Source organism: Pempheris klunzingeri, chromosome 12 (genome assembly GCF_042242105.1).
Source record: "Pempheris klunzingeri isolate RE-2024b chromosome 12, fPemKlu1.hap1, whole genome shotgun sequence".
In the NCBI taxonomy this organism is placed as follows: Eukaryota; Metazoa; Chordata; class Actinopteri; order Acropomatiformes; family Pempheridae; genus Pempheris; species Pempheris klunzingeri.
The window spans coordinates 9,166,945-9,189,488 of NC_092023.1; the positions used below are offsets into that span (position 1 = coordinate 9,166,945).

At 38.8% G+C, this 22,544-nt stretch overlaps 1 protein-coding gene across 1 annotated transcript in view; it reads right to left on the reverse strand.

Annotated features, from left to right (window-relative positions):
* Positions 1-5,723: 5,723 nt before the first annotated feature.
* The window catches only part of grid1a (glutamate receptor, ionotropic, delta 1a), a 214,515-nt gene continuing 197,694 nt past the window's right edge, over positions 5,724-22,544 (reverse strand). The window contains exons 12-16 of the mRNA XM_070841114.1: positions 20,928-21,066; positions 12,630-12,825; positions 11,033-11,199; positions 9,413-9,653; positions 5,724-6,161 (exon numbers count right to left, since the gene is read on the reverse strand). Coding sequence (XP_070697215.1) covers positions 5,724-6,161; positions 9,413-9,653; positions 11,033-11,199; positions 12,630-12,825; positions 20,928-21,066 — 1,181 coding nt within the window. The remainder of the gene's footprint in view (positions 6,162-9,412; positions 9,654-11,032; positions 11,200-12,629; positions 12,826-20,927; positions 21,067-22,544) is intronic.

Below are 22,544 nucleotides of genomic sequence, written 5' to 3' on the forward strand. Positions count from 1 at the left end.
ATAGCATTGTAAAAAAAAACACTTTTGTCACATTGTTTTCCATAACATTAATGCAAAGAATTTGTTTTGAATGTTTGGCTATTTCAATGCAGGTAGTCAGATTTAACAAACATGTACTGTCGGTGGACCACCAAATAGTTTAATAAGGAGTGACAAATGTATAATTCATGAGTAAAGCACTTATGCAGCTTTACCAACATGAAATAACATCATGTAACACCTGTACTCTCCAAGCAGAGGCCTTTTTGCTTTATGAAAAATTCAACATTTCTCAAGCCACAGTATTTCTTATTATGATGCCAGGAGTGCAGTTTTCTTTTGGTCATTGTCTAAGGTAGTAGGTTTGGGCTTGTGTTAGTCCTAAAGGTGCACAGCATAAAAGTTTCTTTTCTCCCACGTTGGTGTACATTATTAAAGCTGCATTTGAATCTATCCTCTGACTTTTCCTGTACAACCCCCATGACATTCACAACATTGTCTTAAGTGAGATGCGTCAAAAAGATATTGGACATATTGCCATGAAATTTGTTTCACACATTTGGGTTCTCTCAGGATCAATTGTAATTTTGTTTGATGATCCTTTGACTTTTCATCTGGTGCTACCATCACATCCAAAATTTCAATTTGTGCAATGCTTTGATTTTTGTCCGAATACCAGATTTTTTTTTCATCGCCTGATGGAAGCACACAGACACCACTCCTTACTTTATCATCTTCAATCAAACTAAAGCTTTGTTTTCACCTGGTCACCATTTCATAAGAAACAATATTAGCAATAATATGTCAAGGCAGCATAAAACAGTTTTTATGAAAATGGCTCAGGTATAGAGCAGCAAAGACTCATAGTCCGTGTAAATATACCCACGCTCAGTGTATTCACCAAGTGTGTTTACCCTCTTAACCTTTCATTGGAACAGCTATTGTATCAAAAGTAATGCATGTTGAAATATTGCCGTCTGTCAGAGTCATAAACTCAGACTTTTTATTTCTTGGTAAACTCATTGCACCTTGTACATCTGCTGGCACTGCATATTATCTAAAATTGTCTTAAATTATGTGATAATTTCCTGCAGAATTCTGTTAGTATACATGTATGCACCTAAAATTCATGCATCCTCCACTCCTCCTCTACAGATACTTAAAACTATACACTGTTTGTTTGTTTGCCTCTTAAAACTTGAAGAATGATGGAAAATGTGTGTATGAAACATGAGGAATACTTTATCAATGTATTGTAATTTGGAGTCAGGAATGCATTTTATAGTTGTATCAGCTGTATCAATGTCTTTCATCTGAAGTCACATCTGCCCTGTGAAGTAAACTTTCTTTGATTCTTTTGTTGGAGGTCATTTTGTACTTCTTTATGATGCCCTGAGCTCAACATATTGTAAATTGGTCCCAGTGCTCCCACTTCTTGGCCATTAATACACAGGAATTGCTAATTACAAAGTGTGTGTGTATATATGTATTAATTGTCCTTCAACATTTTGGAAAAAACTGACAAGAAATGGGTTGTAATTTTAAAGGGTGTTAGCGGCAAAATTGTTGTTTTTATTGTATCATGATCTTTGTATGTCATACACTTGACCGATGCTATGGATCATGTTGGTATGTTATGCATTCTAGGATCAAGTAAAGCTGAAAGACAAGTATTAAATGAGAAAACAATTCAAGTTAATATCATCAAAATGAAAAGTTTTTGGGGCAAAAAAAGGTAAAGAGCTTCCCTCAGGACAAGAAAGCGAAATCCCTGCATGCGGTTGAAGGTATGATGGCCCAATGAATGGATAATAAGGCTGCAGAGGCAGTTTGGACAGACGGTCAGTGATCTCCCTGCAGGGAGAATAGAAGTTATTTTACAGCAGATTGCCTCACACTGCCCACACAAGCTAATTATACAGACTATTCATGCGAGTCTTGTATGGCCGAATTGTATAATTACAAAGACACTGTTCCTGTGATAATGTGCTATGTGAAAAACTGATGGAGATTTAGGTTTTACAAGTAATATGAGTCCATTAGGTGATTTCATCCATGCACATCATCTATATTTCTAAATTAAGATATTTTTACTTACATTTTATTCTGTGTTATGCAATGTGTGCTTTGTACTGTGTGTGCCGTATCTGATGTAGAGGTGAAAAAGGCCATGTCACAAGATGAGTCTTGACATAAAGTGGTGGCAGTGGACTGTTTGTGTTAGGCAAAAACAGGAAGTACGTCCCTGACAGGACTCAGAACAAGGTCAGTAGTTCCTTTGAGCACAGCCATGGAGACTTTACAGCATCGCTCAGCACCATGTCTAAGACTGGCAGGCAAGACCGGCGGACAGGAAAGGTGGCGAGGGCAAATCAACGATCTCAACACACATATGAGCACAGACAGATCTCCTAACTCAAGTATACTGAAATGCACGCACACACTCAAACTTGAGGGAAGCAGTTTTTAAAGTCTTTACTTCCTCTTTGAAATTTATGACTTTAAGGCCAAAGTGCATTTGACACCTTTAGTTATTATTTTGAGCAAACCAGGCCAGGTGCCGCACCATTCAACACATTTGGCAGCGTTTGCATTGAGGGATCATGTCCTTGTTACTGCAGTAGTGACTCCTATAGGAACTTTCACTGCTTTCTCCTGGTGAAACTCTTTGCCTTCAGGTGAAAACAAGCAGATGGTGACTCCATGTGTATCAGAGGAGGCAGATGCTAATCTACACCCCGGCCAGGCCAGCAGTGTGGGTCAGTGGCTGCAATGACCATGGTGCACAGAGGGAATTGCTGTTGCCATTTTTTCCTAACACACAAAAGCACCAGTGAGGAACAACCTCCCACTAATACAAGCGGTGCTGACTCATGCAGTCATAGTGCTGTTGGTTATGATGATGATGATGATTATGACACTTGTTTTCCTTGCATCAGTTGTGATGGTGACAAGGTGTGCATGCTGAACCTGTAATAATGTCTGAAAGATAGTTTGGAAACCATTGCAGCAGGTCATTATTTCAGCAGTGCAAGACTCAGTGAAAAGATTCATTTCAAATTGGTGTGGTTGTTATTAGTAAATATGCATCGTGTTATTGATGTCTTGTATGAAAGTCGATAAGTTAATGGCTTATATAGAGATCCTTCTCTGAGATCCCTCAGGACTCTGCATCCAGTGACTGTTTAGATCTACTTGCAGTATTCCCAAATGGGAAGACAAACTAAGTTTAAGTATCTAATGCAATCCTGTCAGACAGGTGTGTAGAAAAACAAAACTTTGTGCTTTCTGCTTATCATCAGCATTGAGTTTAGATGCCACTGACAAATGTCCATAACTGAAACGTGTCTCTAATGAACTCAGTTCTGACAGTAAAAATGAATCCATTTGGAATATACTTGCATGAAACCATTATCCCAAAATGCCATTCAAGTTCAGTTTTTAACATTTTTTCAAAAGATCTTTAATTTTGAATTACCACATCATGGTCGTGTGCCTTCACCAACCAGTCAAGTTGCAGTTTACATCCATATCTGTTGAGACCCAAGATTAGTGTTACCATTTCAGTATACAAACAAATGTGAAATATGGTCAAATATGGCTTTTGTAGAAATTATGTCACTGTAAAGTTGACCTTTGACCTTGTGGACAATAAAAGGCATCACTTCATCATTTTATCCTATTAGACATTTGTGTGAAACTTTGTCATAATTAATGTTTGTGAGGTCAGAATGACCTTTGATGTGCGGAAATTCCCTAAAGGCGTACCTGAGATGTTCTCGTGTTCACGAGAATGGGACAACAGGACAACACAAAAACATAATGCCTCCAGGCATGCAAATCCTGGTTTGCTTTGTTGAGTGGAAATTGGAGCTTGAGGTTTAAGTGACAGAGCACTTCCCAGAAGTTTGTTTGATCATTTATCTCCAATGACTTCAGCAAAGATGGTGAAGTTATTAAACACACATCAACAGTAAGCTCTATGTGCATAAGAGACAGCAGATCAGGAAACTCAGGAGGGTGGAGGAATGTTTGTCAAGAACGTCTCTCTAGTTATTAAATGTTCAATGGCTGGAAGGAAAGATGCATCATATGATCTAATATATACGATAAACTACAACTACAAATGGTATGATTATTTATTCTATACATGAGCACACAGCATTTTATCATGATGGCTTTAATGTTTGTCGGGATCAGTTACATTTTAATATAATGGACGTCTGGGCTAGAGTTAAAGCTGAATGGTTGGTTAAACAAATGGCTAAATATCATTAGCTGTTGAAGGCAGGCTTACTTTATTTATATATGGTTTAAACTATTTATATTATTGGTGCTGTAGCATTCTATGAATAGAGTACAGTAAGTTAAGCTTGTTAAGAGATTCACAATGTTGGTGACTCAATAAATTCAGTTTATTGTCCAACCTTAATGCAAATGCAGCGCAAAATTACACTCGCCAGCTACACATAACCAACCCAGCCAAGTGTGTTTGACTAACGTTTGTTTTCCCAACCACCATGGCCATGTGAGCTCCTCAAGCTGGGCCTGGCACTGGTGTCCAGTTTATTCATACAGGCCCCACACGTGTCTGCTTGGACCAGTGGTGATAAATTATACTCGATCCCAACACGATGGACTGCTTTTTGTTTCCCCTTGCCATGTGTGTGCCGACAGTTCTGCCAGGCTTGACCACAAATGAAGCCCTTGAGGGCAAACCTGGGCATGAATTGAGATTATCACGTTATAAATTAAATCAAACATCGGTACAAAGGTATTATTGTTTTTCGGAGCGTTACTCTGCTTACCTAATCCTAGTTGTTGCCTGGAACTGGTAAATATTTAAGGATAGTTAGATATGCACCAACAAATGAAAGATTTCATGAATCCTTTCTTAGTAAAAATAAGCACGATTCAAAAAGCGTTATTGGCTGCTCATTGAATTTTCATTCCAAGTGCTAGTATATAAAAAGGGAGGGGCGTTATTATATTACAGAGTGGTTGCATTGCAAATGACATTATTCCAATCAAATTCTAACAAGTTTCTTTGTAATATTTAAAATATCAATTCAGACTTGCAATGAATCCCATTTTGTTGCACTAATTATAGTGCTGGAAAATAGGAGACAAACATTTCAGGCTGTCATTTCCATCCTATTATGATCTAAAACACAATTTTACCAGTGATCCCCGAGTCACAGACACACATTGACAGCATGGCACTGATATGCTAAATGTTTTCAACCACACGTCTCAGTGTTTTTGTATTATACTTTTTATTTTTTTTCATATGAAACAAATCAATTCTTCCAATGTCTTTGAAGTGTGAAATGTCTTTTATCATGAATTCTCACAGTACATTCAGTTAATGTTGATCTGAAAGAAAACATCTTTGAACTTGGCACTTAGAAAACAACCACAAAGAATTGTCACCTTTATTCATTTAGAACAAAATTTACAAAGCCATTCAGACAGTCATTTTTTTAATACTTTTAGGTTTTTTAAACTCAACTGTTGAGAATATTCAAAATACACTTTTTAACGCTGCTTCTGTCTCTCTTTGTACTTACAAATATGTACATTAAAGTCTCAGTGTCTTGTCATGTGTCGTCCCACTGACTCTTCATCACTGGTAATAAAAATCCTTTTTTAGTGTTTTATTTATATCTCTTCACGCTGTTAGCACTCTTTTTAGCTCTCTGCTATTCTGCTTGAGCTTGAGTGTCAGTGAATGTTTGGTGTGCTCAGATGGATGTCCCGTGGCTGGGCTCACTGGCTTCTGGGATGGGTCCTCCTGGCACTGGTTGGTAGGACATTGGCATGGGTGTCTTGACTGGGCTCTGCCGGAAGAGCCCCCCATTGGGCGCCCTGTGTTTGCAGCGGATAGAGGGCATGGTGGCACTGCTGAGGGGCAGGGGCAAGGTCCTGCCAGTGGCTGCGCCCAGTGTCCTTCCTGCCCCATGACCCTCCTGGAGGAAGGTGGTCACAGAGAGCCGGGGCGGCCCCCGATGGGCTGGGTAGTCCCGAGCAGACAAGGCCTCCAGGGACTGGCTGGGCTGCATGCTGCCAATGTCCAGGGCAGAGATCTCGATAGACTGGCCTGGCAGCTGCTTGTGGGCCAAGTCCTCGTCCAGGAGGCTGTTCAAACGCTGGTGGACCTGTTCCAGGTTCACCTCTTTGTCCTAAAGATAGATGGAAAGAAAGGCAGAGCCATAGAGAATATGTGGAATAAAAGGAGTCAGGAGAAAGGATAGTGAATAGAGGTTTTAATGGAAGGGAGAGCATGAATGTAATTAAAGAGGAGTGTGATAAAGAATAAAAGTGAAAATGAATGTGCAGTGAAAGGGGCAATGAGGTTAAAATAAGGAATGGATAGAGTGAATGAAAACAGAGAAAGACGTGTTATAGTGGTTGTTTCATCATCACCATCATGTCTAGTTTACATGCAATGCAGTCTACTCCATCATCATTCATTTAGAGCATCTCTAATGGACATCTACCAATGTTCATGTGAGTTTGAAGGATGCTGAAATAACACACTGCATAATTTCAGCTTCATTCAGAAAACCTAAAGCAGCCCACATCGATTACCTTAAAACTCTAAATCTTAAATACGGGGTCATAAAAGGTTATGTTTCCACGTCTGAAATGAAACGAAGATGTCTCTTCATGCAGAAGTGTTTAAATTTTCTCCACAATTAGGTGACCACACATATACAGTGGGTGACTCTTGCATGAAGAGCATCAGCTGTTAACAAGACAGGCTCCAATGGATGCACAAATCCAATGAATCAGACTTTGTGAGGCAATAACATTTGAGTGAAGACACAGTAGTTAATTTAAATAATTACACAATATAAAATGATATTGAAGAATCTTTTAAAATGTTCCAGTTTTTTCAGAAACACATTTACAAGGGAACACAAATATAGGGGAGGAGAGGGAGAGGCCAAATAAAGAGGATGATCGTTTATAAGACTATTTGGCTGCACCCTGCCCTCCACATAACAATATTGTATTCAATCAGCATGCACCAATTTAAGTTGAGCCACACTGAACACAGACAAAAAAAATCAAACAAGCCAAAGAACAGGAGAGACCATGGATTGAGATGACGGATGAAGCAACTACAATCTACCCCTGCCCGACCCCATGCCCCGCCCCTTCGCCCTGACACAGCCAATAACCACCAAGTATTGTACGTCAGGCCTCTCCTGACCTGTGTCAAGAGCCTCGGCCTCCTCCCAGTCTCTCTCTCTGTCTGTCCATATGTCCCGCCTCCCTTCTGGTGAAGCACTTATGTCATTATATGTCAATGGACCAGAAACCCTTTCCAGACCATAATCCTTAGCCACCTGCTGAAGATCATAGACAACGATACATAACCAAAACGGTCCGCTGTGAATCCGGACATTGACATATAACTGTGATTAATTAATATGTAGGTAATAATAGGAATACCTACAATTTTGGGAAACACTCTTATTTGCTTTCTTTCTGAGAACTAGATGAGAGGATCTGTACCACCCTCAGACATGAGTGGTGCATCTCTTCTCATCTAAGCCAATAAGGCTATTTCCCTAAAATACCTTTAAATGGCTGATATGTTCAGGCTTGCAGCATGTTTAGTTTGAAATGGCTGTCATAATGTCAACATACTGTATGTTTGTGCTGTCATGGTGCCAGAGATGCTTACAACAATTTAAAGTTCTACTCCACTCAAATCTTTTGAATATTAAATACTCGTTCCTCAGAGGCTTGAAAGGCAGCTGTAAAATGTTTATAATATAAAATATTCATGACTTCTAACAGATGTCTGATGCAATGATGAAAATCGAATCAAACTATCAGTTGAAAGGTATTAAGCAATAACATAATACAGAAAGGCAGTAATCCTCACATTTTAAAAGCTAAATCCAGAGAAAATGTGTAATTTTTTAATGATTAATCTGTCAGTTCCTTTTCAGATCAATTTATCTGTAAAACGTAGAAAAACAAAGAATAAAAATGCCCATTACATATTTAAATGACTCATTTTGTCCCAAAGCCCAAAGCTATTCAATTTGCAATGTTATACAGAGAAAATCTGAAAATCTCCACATTTGAGAGATTTTGCTTGATAAAACAGCTTATTAAAATTGGTGTCAATTATTTTCTCTTTATCAACTAATAATCAACTGATCATTTGGGCATTACCAAAAAATAGAGATGGACAGCGGGGTGTTGAATATAGCTGCCAAATTTCTATATACGTTTTGAGACTTTTTTTTCCTCTGTGAAAATCTGCAACCATTAAATCAATTGTAGCCAAGAAAGCTAAAAACACTCTGTCACATTTCAAGCCTGTTGAGATTGAGTGTTCAAAAGATTTTGGGTGAAAAATTGCTTCAAGAAATCACTACAAACACAATAATAATGGAGCACACAACCATGGTTATACTCAAGCAGCACATCTAAGGCATCTTATTTCCTATTAAATAGAGATTGTGTAGTTTATTGTGAATCGCACATGACAGCAGTATGTGGTTATTATGAGAGCAGCTGCACACAAAGACTGAAATAAAGATCAACAGCAGTAACTCAAACTCTCACCAAAAACCAGCATGGGTGGAGTTTGAGTCCCTGTGCATCTTTTCAGGGCAGGACTGGGTCTTAAATGGGTGTCCTTAGCCAGTGAGTCTTACTGAATTGTTGAACTGTCATGTCAAACAGGCAGGTCAAGGCTCAGATTCTTTACTATTTGCTTTTGCTCACACTTTAGTTTAGGGATCCATGTCAAGCCTTAGTTGTCTGGACGCCTCATGCAGAGGGGCTGCCCAGTCGACAGCAGCAAGATGAAGTCAGAGCTCTAAAGCATTAAGACTTGAATGGATTGGCTAAAGAGAGCTATTGTACAACTGAAGCACCATTGACTCAGAAGTACAATTTCAGTATGTGGTTTTGAATTTCCAATTCAGTACTATATTTACTTTATCATTTCAGCTGTGGTTCTCTCACATGAGCATCATTGAGTCTGTTTGTTCAGGCTAAAATGTCGGCAATTAATGTTCTTATGTGTCAGTATGAGAGAGAATCACGGTGAGTGTATTTGAAAGAGAAGCCTCAGAAGTCCCTAACAAAGCACCCCATCCTCTCTCCCAACATGAGAAGTAATGAGTAGATTGATCACATGATGTCTGAACTATCATCAGGGGCACACCTATTATAACTGGGTGTACTGCAGCTCTACTAAATCGGGGCTGGCGTCAGCGCCCGCTGGATCCATAAAGTAGAGTGTGGCAGTGGCATCTCTGGGCAGGACCGGGGGGCCCGGGGGTCTGGGTCTCGATCGGGGCCTTGGTGGGGCAGGGGGACCCGTGGTGGACACCATGGCCCGGTTCTGGGTTAGCAGGCTTGGGCCTGGGCCCTGGCCCGATGAGTTGTCAGTGGTCACCTCTTTGGACTGCTCTCTCCGGCAGTGGTTGCTGTTCCACCAGGTTTCTAGTGCCGCCACTAGGAGGGCCAGCAAGAGCCCGGCAGCCAGGATGCAGAAGACGCCGGCAAAGCTGTGTAGACGCAGCGCCCGTCCCTCTGGCTGGGCATCTGCGTGGCTCTGAAGGTCACATCGGCCTTTCTTCGGCCACCATTTCTGCTTCAGGATGTCGAGATCACCTTTTTCCTGAAGTTCCAAAATCCTGTGGAGAAAGAAGACCAAATAGTTGTTTCACACACTGATGGTGCAGATTTTCATGTAATGACACGCCAAAACAAGGTCCTTCAATAACGTTGATTCAGATTGTTTTATACGCTGGCTAATAAATCTACACAAACAGCTGAGAAAACAGCTAGAAAATGGAAAATTAGATCATTTTCATGAACAAACATGCATGGAAGAAATTTAGAAAGTCAATATGACTGCTCTGAATGACTAATTACATGTAAATACTGTGTAGCTCATGAAATAAAACATGAAAATGAAATAAAGAAAAAACACTTAATGTGCCACATTAGCATTGATTGTTAGCTCATTAAAGGCAGCTGCAGCTTCCACAGCAGCAGAGTGTAATATGTCATACTGATGCACTGTGGAATTTCTAAATGCTACCAAGAGCTAAAAGACCAGGTCTATGTAAACGAAGAAAGAAAAACAATCACAGCTTCAAGATTAATTGGTTTCATATCAAATTCTATAAACCTGGAAGCAAAGATGATCAAATACTACAGTCAGCCCAATAGCTAGTGTACAGGGAGGAATGGATGCACGTTGTGGAGGAGAATGATGACAGTTGAGTACAAACAGAGGCGAGACAGTGAATCTGTCCCAAAGGAGAGGTTAGCTCTCTGCACAGTCATTATTCAACCCTCTCAACAGTGGCTGGGACATGTTTGTTTGTTTGTGCACAATCCTGCACTTTTATTCAGAGCAAGAAAGGAACCAACACTGATGTTCGCCCAGCTGCCAAAGCTTTTGACAGTTATTCCCATTTACACATTATAATTCACAATTTATTTTCTTGCAAAGTATTTATTCAAGATCCTTCACCATGGCACTGTTCATAGTTTACAGGGTGATCAATCCCCCCATTTCAGACAGTGTTTGTCCTGAATTCATATTTTACACTGAGAAGAAAGTTTGCTGCCCTGATTTGAAATTCACTTCTTTCAAGCTTGTAAAACTGAACTGAAAATGTTTGGAGAAGCATATTTCTGTCTTGTGTCTGGTGGGAGAGAACAGATTAACCAAAAACAATGGGGAACTAGTACAGACTGAAAATATGTAATCCTCAGTCTGCCTCTTCAAGAGCAACTGTGATGAGAAAGTTGCAAATGTTGAAACTCCCCAAAAGATACTTATGAAAAAACAACGGCTTATTACAACTTGGGTTTTATTTTCATAGGTCTGGTCATTAGTTCTGTCCCTTATGATATTATTATGATTTCAAATATTTTACAGGTTGAGTGATACCAACATTAGGAAATATTAGCTGGTTCCAATAATGTTAAGCTAAAATGAATGCATTTGCGTTAAACTATATATCGATACACAGTATAAAATATATACCAATACACGTACTTCTGAGAGAAGAGGTCTCTGTAAGGACTGCCGTGCTGCAGGGCCATGCCATAGCCTCTGGTGCTCATGCTGTTTCCTGCTACAGTCAGCGTGCAGTCGTCGTCTGTCAGAGCGGCATACTCTACCACCGCCATGTCCCACAGAAAGGCATAGGACTCTCGCTTTGCCTGGATAATTCAACAAACATTCCCACCGCACACATACAGAAGGCGTATACCAAGGATGAATACATGAATTATGTGTTTACAGCAGAGTGCCACTAGCTTAGCTTAGAAACCTCCTTTAATTTATCACATTAGTAAAGAATTACAATAGATAAAAAAAAAGATTTCACTTGAAAAAGCAATGAGTACAACACATATCCTTACATATTTGCACAGAAATGAGCATAATCACGTAGCCCACTCGGACTTAACATTGAATAGCATGCACAACATTAGATTTCTTTGCAAAGATGATGAAAATAGTTGCATCCCCATTTCTGGTCTGCATTCCTGTGTGTGTAGCATATATTCAGAGACACGATCATGTGCTGTAGCCTCAAGCACACACTGTGGAGAATATATAGAACAACCACAGCTGAAAATCTGTCAGAAATCCTTCTGGATTTAGGTTCATGTTTTTTTTTTTGTGTACACACTTCTCTGGCTTTCTTCCCTGTGGTGTCCTTACATCCTACGTATTCCACAGTAAGACTGTGCTCTCAGTAAATACAGCTGAACAGCCTTTTCACCTCACATTTCTTTAGGACTACAGGGCTCCCAAGTTCACTAACCTTTAATAAATAAACACAAACATGTGTTGCCATCAAACTACATGACCTGCAAACTATAAGACCTAAGCAGCAGTTTGTACTTAACTGAGAATAAAATGGCTTCTTCTCATCAAATAAGTTTGGAGTTGGATTTAAAACTCAGAAGAGTTGTTTTTCATTGATGTATACCAACCTGCCTGATGATGCTGGATGCAGTTAGCTACGTAAATAATAAAGCAGCTTAATGACAAGTGCATATGCCTATACGCCACTGTAATTTGTTAAATTATGGATTATTCTTCAATCTGCTGTTTGGAAGTGTGTGTCTTTGTGCTTGCTCGTGTGTTAAAGGAAGATGGAGAAAAGGCATAAAATATTAATTGGGACGCACAGTGAGTTTCAGAGAATAATTAAAAACCCTTGCAATTCCATAGATTAAAAATATCAATTTACTTACAAGCCTCTGTGAATCAGGGGCAGTAATTATTTAACCAACTTACAGTTTGTTCCCACCTGGCTGCGTGACAGTAAACAGCTACAGTTAATTATCATCAAGGCTATGCTTATGTTTTGCAGTATTAACTTTTCTCTGAGCTAAATAATCTTTCTATGTAATATACTGACAGGCACTTACAGTTCAGATGTTCACAAAACAATCCCTTTATTTCCTGCCTGTTTCATGTGAAAGAAAAGCTCATTTATACTTAAGAAACAACAGATTTGATTGATTGATTGAACCTGACTTTTTGTTCTGCGTTTTGTTTGGTTTAGCCTGGAACAGCATGATGCAAAGACAGAAATCTGACAAAATTTTATCTAAGAAATACCAAAACAAATGCTCACCTTCTTGATTCCCTCTGATGGGCTCAAGACAGAGTTCTCAAAGCCGTTGTTCTTGTTTATGGTCTTCCAGAGCTCAGCGAATGTGTTGTCCTGCTCCAGAGGGTTGGTGCCTTTGGCCTGGAAAAACTCGTACACGGCAGAGTCCCTCACTGTCCCATAAACCAGGTCCACCTGCTTGGACAAGTCCTGGAATGACCTGCAGTCAGGGTGACATTAGCGAGTTCATTTACTAGATTTGAAAGTAGACTGTGATTGGGGAAAAAAGGAAATTCAAAAATTCAAAAATAATTTTCTTTGACACAGACGACCTCATCTGAATTCATCTACAGAGGATGTTAAAGGGCTAAACAACCATTGTAACTGCTTCCCACCATGTTGAGATAAAATCAGACAATCCTTTGAAGTTTTAAAGCAGCTGAGGGAAAGCAAGAAGCACCAGTAAAAGTGCAAGAAAATAAGTAAACAGTAAAAAAAAGTAATCAGCAAAAACACAAGATGTGATAAATAAGTAAACAAACTCAACAGATGAATTCACCTTATTCCATATAGAAAATGTCAATATTGCACAGTTTAGTACACATTAATATTAAACATGAGTGTATTTGTCAGTTTTGGTGTTTGTGGTCTACTGGGAGCAGTGTTGATTGCAAAACTGCAGTATTTCTCCTTCACAGCCTGTCACGGAAGGAGCTGCTCAGTGCTGCTGAGTATCCTGCATGGAGTGGGACATGTTCCCCATCAGAAATGATAGCTTAGCCATCATTCTCCTTTCTCCCATCACCTCCACTGGGCTGAGGGGGCATCCCAGGACAGAGCTGGCCCTCTCCATCAGTCTATTAAAGCTCTTCCTGTCAGCAGTCGGGATGCTCCTGCCCCAGCAGACCACTCGGTGAACAAGTCAAGTCGGTGTCAAAAAAGAAGTCTCCTCAGCAGGTAGAGCCTACTCTTTCTTATATAGTGCATAATGTGAGCTGTACCTAGATAAATAATAGTAGAGATTGAGTGTTAATTTGAATAATCAACATCTTGTATATTCAACCAGTCAATATTAAACTATAGCCCGATATGCATTTACTAACTCTTTACAAACATAACCTGTTTTTTTCTTGGTGTAATGAATAGCTGTCTTGGAGATCTTCAGTTTTTTGGCTACCTGTCTCTCACTCATGCCAATTTCCAGCAGTGCCAAGATGGCTGCCTTTGTGGCTTCACATAATTCTTTTGTTTTAGGCATTATGTGAGAGCTGACAACTTCTGAGTTGTGCTACGGCTTGAATGTAAGCAGGAAACCACTCTAGGCCTTTGCACATGCAGTGCTGCTTATGACATGAAATGGCCTCTTATATACCCTGGGAATACAATTAAGCTTAAGCATGTCAAATAGGACATAAAGTATTATGGAATCAGCTGCATTTTTTGTCGTGTTCATTGTCTTCTTCAGGTAATATACCTTTAGTGGTACCAGGCATTAAAATGAACAAGAAATTGAAGAAAACAAGGGTGGTCTAATAATTTTTTCCATGACTTTATGTAATATAATATTTTGAATAATAAATAGTGTTCCTGTTTACCATTATTCTTTTCACATACACAGGCAGTTGTGCATTTTTGCTGCCAACAAAGTTGTTACTGCTAACAATATGCCATCTTGTGAAATCTTAACCATATTTTAGTTCACCACAACTATGAGGCAAGAAATCAGTGAGCTGGAGCTGATAATAAACACTTACGGTTAAGTCAGAAAATGTGCAGTTACAAATGCTTCACAATTAAACTTTTAAATTACCAGCTGCTGCTGCTATGAATTACACTTATGTGCATGTCAGAACAAGACTTTTTTTCTTTCATACTAACAGTGGACAACACGTCCATCTACATTGACATAGTTAATCTTTTGCAAATTCCATTTAATTTATAGCTAAAACATCCTGATGGGAATGCCTGTTTGCCACTAATTAAATGAATTTATATGCAGACACTGAATATTTCTGAATTTAGAAATGACACAGGGGTATACAGCAATTCATGCTGCTACCAGCACTCCTCTCCTCCTTCCTTTATTTCTCTACCTACAGTATGCCTCTTGGCTTGTATTCTTTCATAAGCAGAATTTTTCCTTTTTCAAGTTTTGACTACCTTCTGGTTCACCCCATTAAATCAGTAAGCCTGAAACCACCACTTCCCTGCCCTATACACATGGGAGCAAATCACTAATTAGCTTGTTTTTTTTATCAACCAAATGTGGTGCCTATACTTTCTGTAACCACTGCTTCTCCTTGGCACCATCAGACCATTTTATTTTATATAGGAAGGTTCCTAACTGAGTAAAATGACCTGGAAGTATTTACATGGCAGCCACAATAAGAGCTGTAGGAATTCTCTAAATGCCAAGAAAAGCTAATTCAATGCTTCCTTTGTTATCTCCTCCAGCATTGTGGACCACAAAAGGAGATAATGGCATCCCACAATTTCTGACAATCCCACAACATTTTAAAGCTTTGCACCATCTGGCAGACCCACATCAATATCGTTCGCCACGGCATAATTACGTAGCCTAGTGCAAGTGCAGTTGGATTCTCTTAGCACCACAGTTGTGTTTGAGTCCTTATGAATTCTCCTTCACTTCTTTCCTTGACCGCATGGTGTTTTCCCTCGAGGTCCAAAAAAACCCTATGTTTTCAACTATTTTTTTTGACTAGAGAGACGGCCATGACTCCAATCAGTTTCAGCATAATGATGAGCAGGTTGGGAGGTTAGGATGCTGACCAATTATGGGATTCATCCCCATGATTGGGCATTAGCCCCTAATAGAGTCTGCACCAAACTCGAATCTACTTTTGAACAATGAACAATACTTTATATCTGAGAAGTAGTCTCTCCTGACTAAACTGCTTATTATGAAGATACTATGTAAGAAATTAGGTTCCTTGGAGCAACTACATTTATATGTAGAGATTATTACCAGTTTTGCACAGCATCATATTTGCTGAATTCTAATGTCCTTGTGATTAGAGTTTACTTCCAATGTAATGTGAATGGAAATCTACCATGAAGATTACCTACTTCCTTGACTGGAATTTGGTTTATGTCTGATATGCCGCTCTGCGTATTTGCTGAATTTCTTCGGGAAAAAAACATACTTGAGTAGCACCAGAATGTTTATATAACTAAGACTGTCTTTTTATCAATTCCTTATAAAGACATGTCTTTATTTATTACTACACAGAAAAAAGATTAAAAGTAACATTATAGATGTTAAATTGTGTCACATTTAAACTGGCCTGACTCAGTTAAAAACTGGTTTACAGCAGGTTCCTGTTCTACAGCACAGAAAAAACAGAATGAGTTTACAATAAATAATAAAAGGAACAGGAACAATCATCAGAAACAGGACAACAACAAAACAAAGAGCTACATAGACACTACAGAGACAACTTTAGTGGAATGATTCTCAGGATAACGATGTAGAACTAATTCAACCATTTAATTAGAAAGTGTAGCAGTGGTTGTTGGAGGGGGGGTGGGGAGGATGGGGGGCAGGAGAGATAGAAAGAAACAAGCCGAAGATTGTGAAGCATCTAATTAGTTATTCTGTTGGATTAAACTGCACCAAGTAAAAACATTCTGCTTTAATTTTGTCATACTACTTAATTTAATGTAACTACAGAAGCACCTAAACATATACACGGCAGATTTGAGAATAATCAACGCTACACTTACTAAGATCCACCAGCTGTAGTAAATAGAATGGAATAAAAAAAGGTGAAAGCCCCTGTACTGTACAAAAATGTAAAAACAACAGACAGATGGTGTCTCATTTCAAAAAACAAAAGATCCAATAAAATATAATCACTTGCAAGTGATAGCATCAGAAGTCTTTTCAACACTGTATGTGTCCTGAGGACATCTGTCAATGATTTGTAGGCTCTTTCCTTGTTTGGTTTTTCTTTCTCAAAGCAGTGCAACATACAATTTGATTCTCAGTCAATACAGAGAGGTTCAACCCAGGCCTCTGTTCATTAGCTATATTGGCTGAACCAAGATTGAAACAAGCACAAACACCAACCACTCACACACACACACTTTCTCCCCCTCTAGAGATGCATTTTGTAAAGAACATTGTCTTCTTATGTGTGCATGCCACTAATTGCTTCTAAGGTGTACTTGTTGGGTTCAAAGGTGCTAAATGGCTGGCTGCACAGTTGGTCCTGGTTATATTTAGCTTTATATAAACTGCCACAGCAGTGACAATTAAGATGACACAAAAACATTCAAACATTCAGCCAGAGTTCTCTTAATTAGTATTAATTCATATTGTATCTCTCTATTACTCACTAATAGTTGTTGTACATTATAGGAAACAAAGAACACTTTCACCTCTGTGTCCCAAAGTGTAGGCGATGTGTAAAGGCTTATTCACTGAGAAACCAAACAAAAGGCGAAAAGCTATGTATTGTTTGAAGTAATTTTTAATGTGCAAATGTTGGCTTAAATAACCGTACCATTTTAATACAATGTTGTTAATTGTTCACTGTATGCCAAATTAATGTCACACACACACACACATTTAGAAACACACAGATGCACACACTAAAATGGAAGCATGCTCACATATACAGTATAGAAGGAAGATATATTGTGTCCTTTGGCACCGGTACAAATCCAAGCTGCTGCTTTTTGGCAGTATACCATTGTCTATAACTCACTTGTGGAAGAAAGTTTATTTCTTTAAGAAGATAAAAAAAACCACCAAACTTTTGATGTTTTAGAAATGAAGGGTGTTTGACTGCAACTCACTCTATGTGGTTTTAAAAATTCAAGTCATATCTGTTAGAATCTTTCCAAGGTCTGGACATTGGATTTATGCATGGAGGACAAATTGCTAAAGCTTTTATGAAAAACATTTCCAAAGAGGGTAAGAAATTTCAGAATTGCTAATTTGGTGATATCCAGCCCTTTCTGTGAAGCACTTCATATTATGAGTAGTTCTTTGGTCACCGGGTATAATTGAAACCTAGTTTGTCATCTGCATAAAAGAGACATTACATTTCTAGATGATCTCGCCAAGTTAGAGCATAGATGGATAAAATTATGAAGCCCAGACCTGAGTACTACGGAAACTGTCAAAATACAGTAAATCTGGAGAGGAAGATGAAAAAAACAAAACCTGTAAAACAAAAATCCAAATTCATTGCACAGCAGCATAGCTTTTCCACTTCAACCACAATAACTTCAAGGCAGCAAGAACCTTGTTTTGGAGCACTGTATAAGCATTTCAGCAAATATGTACCTTTCCTTCTCCAAGCCAACCTACAGCCTCTGCATTTACATGCAATCAATAAATCAGCACTGCCACTGAACAGTGCCATGTGTACAGGAAAACCAGTTTTATAGTCTGTTACAAGTATACATGTGCATGACAAGACTGCAGAAACTTAACAACTCGGTGGGTGGACGCAAGGAGAGATAATTAAAAAGCGAAACATCCTCATATTTAAAATGATTCTATACAAAGTTTGTCAAAAACCGACACAAAATAGCCTGCAGGAGTTTTAAGAAGTCTGTGTCCAAAGCTGAAGATTGCTTGTAAAATACCAACAGCTCAGCTCTGTCTGTCAATCAATAATTGATGTAATTAATTGCGATGAATTGCTTTTTTCCTAATACTGAAACTTGCAGTAGTGGATGGTTAAATTTTAAAATCACAAAATTAATGTAGAATGTATTGGTCTGGCAACTGCGGCGCAGCATAGTGGCTGTAATCTGTTATTTTTGGAGCTTTATTGCTGAAACACACATTAGCTATGGCAGAAAAACAGACATTTGAAAGTGAAGCCTGGGGTTTGGATTAAGAGCAGCTGAGCCTGCGATGATTGCTGCCTATGAAACAGTAAGTAATCAAAATGCACCTGCAACACTTTGAATATTTCAAATTAATTAAATAATATGTTAATATTGACAGTACTACTTAAAATTAGTAAGCCATGGTCTCAAACTATGGCCTGGGGTGAAGGAGGGGTGTTAACTGATGTCCTGTATGTATGTAAACAAAGATTTAAAGTAACCAGGTCACTATAGTGCATATACATTTCCTGTATTCTCTGTCCTCCAGTACTTCTACAGTGGTGGTTCTACAAAAGCAGTCACAGCCTGAATCACAAGCACAAATCAGGTCTTGAGGGTTTCATTTATGTGAATAGAGCTGGGATTTCAATGCCCAACAACTGATTAGTTTTGTTTTTTGATAAACATTAATCTTGTAATGGCAAATCAATCATTTGTGTTCCAGATTGATGCTCATGATGATTGTGGGCAATGGTAGGACGCAAACGTCTTTAAGGATTTTTTAACAACATGAAGTAGGCAGGTAGAGAACCACAAGCAAGTTTAAAAAGACTGGCCAATAATTTCAAGTCAAATGAAACCCAGTCTCGAGGTGTGAGGTCTGAGGTCTGAGGTGTTATTTCTTCTGTCTTTGAAGCAATCATTTCCCCACACTTTACAGGTCAGATAAGACCTGCTAATATTGTTTTTAAGAAAAAGGATTACCTGATCCTTCCAATCCAACCTGCCCTCAATATATCCATGCCATTCTTTTAGTTTCTGTCTTAATTTGGATTTTATAGGGGAGATTAACGAAGTCTGCTAGAAAATTACAGTCAGGGTCACACAAATGTGTTCTAAGCAGTTCATTTAGAAGAGTTGTTACTCACAAATTATGTAATTGGTAGTGTAGCAGCAGAGTTGATCTGAATGCACTGCTAATTAGTAAATAATTATAATACAGCAATTTTAACAGCATATTATGCTTGTCAGGAAAGCAACTGAGTACAAAAGAAAGGTCTCTCCTAACTTCACTGGAAGCAGGTTGAAGAAACATGTTCTGGAAATACAATAGATTTGCTCTTCTATAAGAGTAATAAGGGATGTTAAATGAAATACATTTTTTATTGTAGGACGCTTTAGTCCTGTACTTACAAAAACAGAAACTGTGTTTTTAGTGCAATGCAATCATTTTGGTTGTGTGAAAGATCATCGCAACAAGAGCGATCCCTTTCAGGAAATTACTGTTCTTCTCAGGTTTTAATGCTTCAGACATTTCTTGCACAATGAATTTGGATTAACCAAGATATGAATCCCACACAGGCTACAAGTTTTACAAAGGAGTTTCTACTGAGAACTAGAGATAACAACATGTACAGGATGTGATTATTTCAAATGTAAATTTTGGTCACGGTGTACTTTCCCCCTACTCTTTAACTCCTAAATGCAATAATTTGCCATTGCTTTGATTCTGTTCCCTAAACTGCGATAAAAGCATTCTGAGAAAGATTAATATCACTGTAATGGACAATTGCCAAAGATAAACACACACACACACACACACACACACACACACACACACACAGGTGAGCTGTGTGCTGTTTAGCATTCACTCTCTCGCCTCACATGTCCACATGTGGCTATTTGTTCAACAGAAGAGGGACCCAATGCAATCAAATGCCTCCCTGCCCATTCTTTGGGGAAAGACAGCACACCAAATTGGATTCACTGACAAATGTTAAACTGAGGACAGGCTAGTTGTTAGTCAGCAGGTCAAAAATCACAGACAAGACGACAGACTAAACATTCTGCACCAGTTGTGGCTGATGAGATTCTCACAGATGAACCTCCAACCTGAGCTACAGCACTTGTCGCTGTGTCTAAAATATTGAAAGATATACTATGTGCTATCTCAGAAACACCCCACACTATGTACAGCACACATAAAAAATGAGAGAGACCTTACTATAGAAGACTCACCTCTAGAGATATACAGGTATTGATTCAAGCCTGGCAGACAAAATGATTACATGAAAGCATGCAGGAGATTCAAAGGGGAAATTCACCGATTTTACACATCAGAGTGATAAGTCTTGTCCTTAGCAGATCACCTCATGTTAGTTTCAGGAGTCACATTCCTGCAGTTAAACTTTCTTCAAAATCATGTCAATAATTAAAGCTTATCAACTTTATTGTTTGAACCAGGAACTTAAAATATGTCATACATATTTTAGCAGTTAGGTACACACAAGTATCAGATCTGAGTTGGTACTTACGATACTAAAGCTACAAAAATCTGAATCAAGACATCCCTAATAACTGTATTTTGTTAACAGAGTGGACCTCTATTATACCTCCATTAAGCATTTATGAAGGCGTATACAGAGTTCCCCCCCTGTCGTGCTTAGGTCAAATGCATTTGACTGAGTTAGATTTAAGTGATGGAAAATGTTCATTGAAGGTATGGCGCCTTACCGGACAGCATTGTCCATGCGTGACACGGTGAGGTAGGCAGCCAGGTTCGCTGTGTAGGAAGAACACACAATCAGGGTGAAGAGCCACCAGCTGCCCATGACGATACGCAGAGCCACCGATCCCAGGATGGAGTCACTGCCTGTGGAGGTGCAGGCATAAACACATAGGTATAAAAACTGCAAACAGAGGCACACATCATCATCATCTTTACTTTGTACTGCACAGCATCGCATTACTTATCACCACGCAGGATCTAATGCAGCTATCTCTTAACCCTAATCTAGCGTACAGTCACATTTAAGGAACACATTTTTCATACATCTGATGAAGTAAGGAAGTAAACTGTATAGGCGTGCTTTATTACTATCACAGTTTTATTGTTTCAGTTTGTTTTATGACAGATATATGAAAGAAAATGAATGCTTTTTATTTTATACCTTTATTTGGATTATTTTCTGCATTTCCAACAAAGCAGTAACATTTTTTTGTGTGTCTGGTAAGTAAATGTATTGTTCTGGTACAATACAACATCTTGCCATTTAAAATAGGACCTAGGATATCAAAATTCTTATTTTTAAAATGTTAAATGGACTAGTAAGCATATGAATGAGCTTACTAGTGGTGTTGTGCAGTTTTCTAAAACTCCATTCATGCCCTTTTATGCTATATGATGATTTTGTGTAATTACTGTAAGTTTTTGTATCTTAAATGTCTCCTTTGACCTTGCTTGTTTTCTTTGAGGGGAAAAGACTGGTTCACATTAGCGTTTCTATCTTCACTTTTTCTCCGTCATACTGACACTTTCTCTCCAAATATCCAACAGCTAATGTGGCGCATGAGAAAAATGTCAGCACGCATTCTAATTTTGAAGAGTAAAGCCATAGAAATGTCATCTGAAAGATTCAGGAGTGTGAAATGTAATGAAAACATATTTGTCTGAAAGTGTCACAATCAACACAGCTGCGCCCTTAGGACAGTTTTGAAAAAAAAACTGAAGGCCTTGTCAGATGCATAACACTCCAGCATCAGTCATTCTTATTACATATGGCTCTGACTGATTTCTTAAGGTCATTGAATGTGAAATGTGCATCTTGAAACTTTACAGGATCTTACGCTACTGCAGCCGTCCACTGTGGTGCAGTCTCTTTCATCTACAAAACAAACTGATTAAACTCCCTCCTCATAAGGAAACAGTGTTATTTCCATCAGTTCGCCTAGACAGTTTCATATTATTTCCCGACTCTCCCTGAACTCCCAATGGCACAAAAGAAGGGCAGTTTAAAAAGGCAGTGAGGAAAGTCAGTGTGTCTGTGGGTGGATAGTTTAATCTGCAATGAACATTCAACAAAGCGCCAAATGTTGTATATATCATTATGAAATCATTGGGGGGTTATGGTTGCCAAGTTTTTGCTCTCTGACAGTGGTACACTATGCATCAACAGTCAGACCCATATCAAAGTGACCTACGTCATCCCTAGAAAAAATGTAATCCACTTGACTTCAACAGAGAGTGGCAGCGTTGGAACGCGAGCCAGACACAAGGAGAAAAAACAAGGAGGGAGAAAAAAAGACATGAAATTTAGCTTCTCTTGAAATATAGTGGGTGCTGGGTTAAAA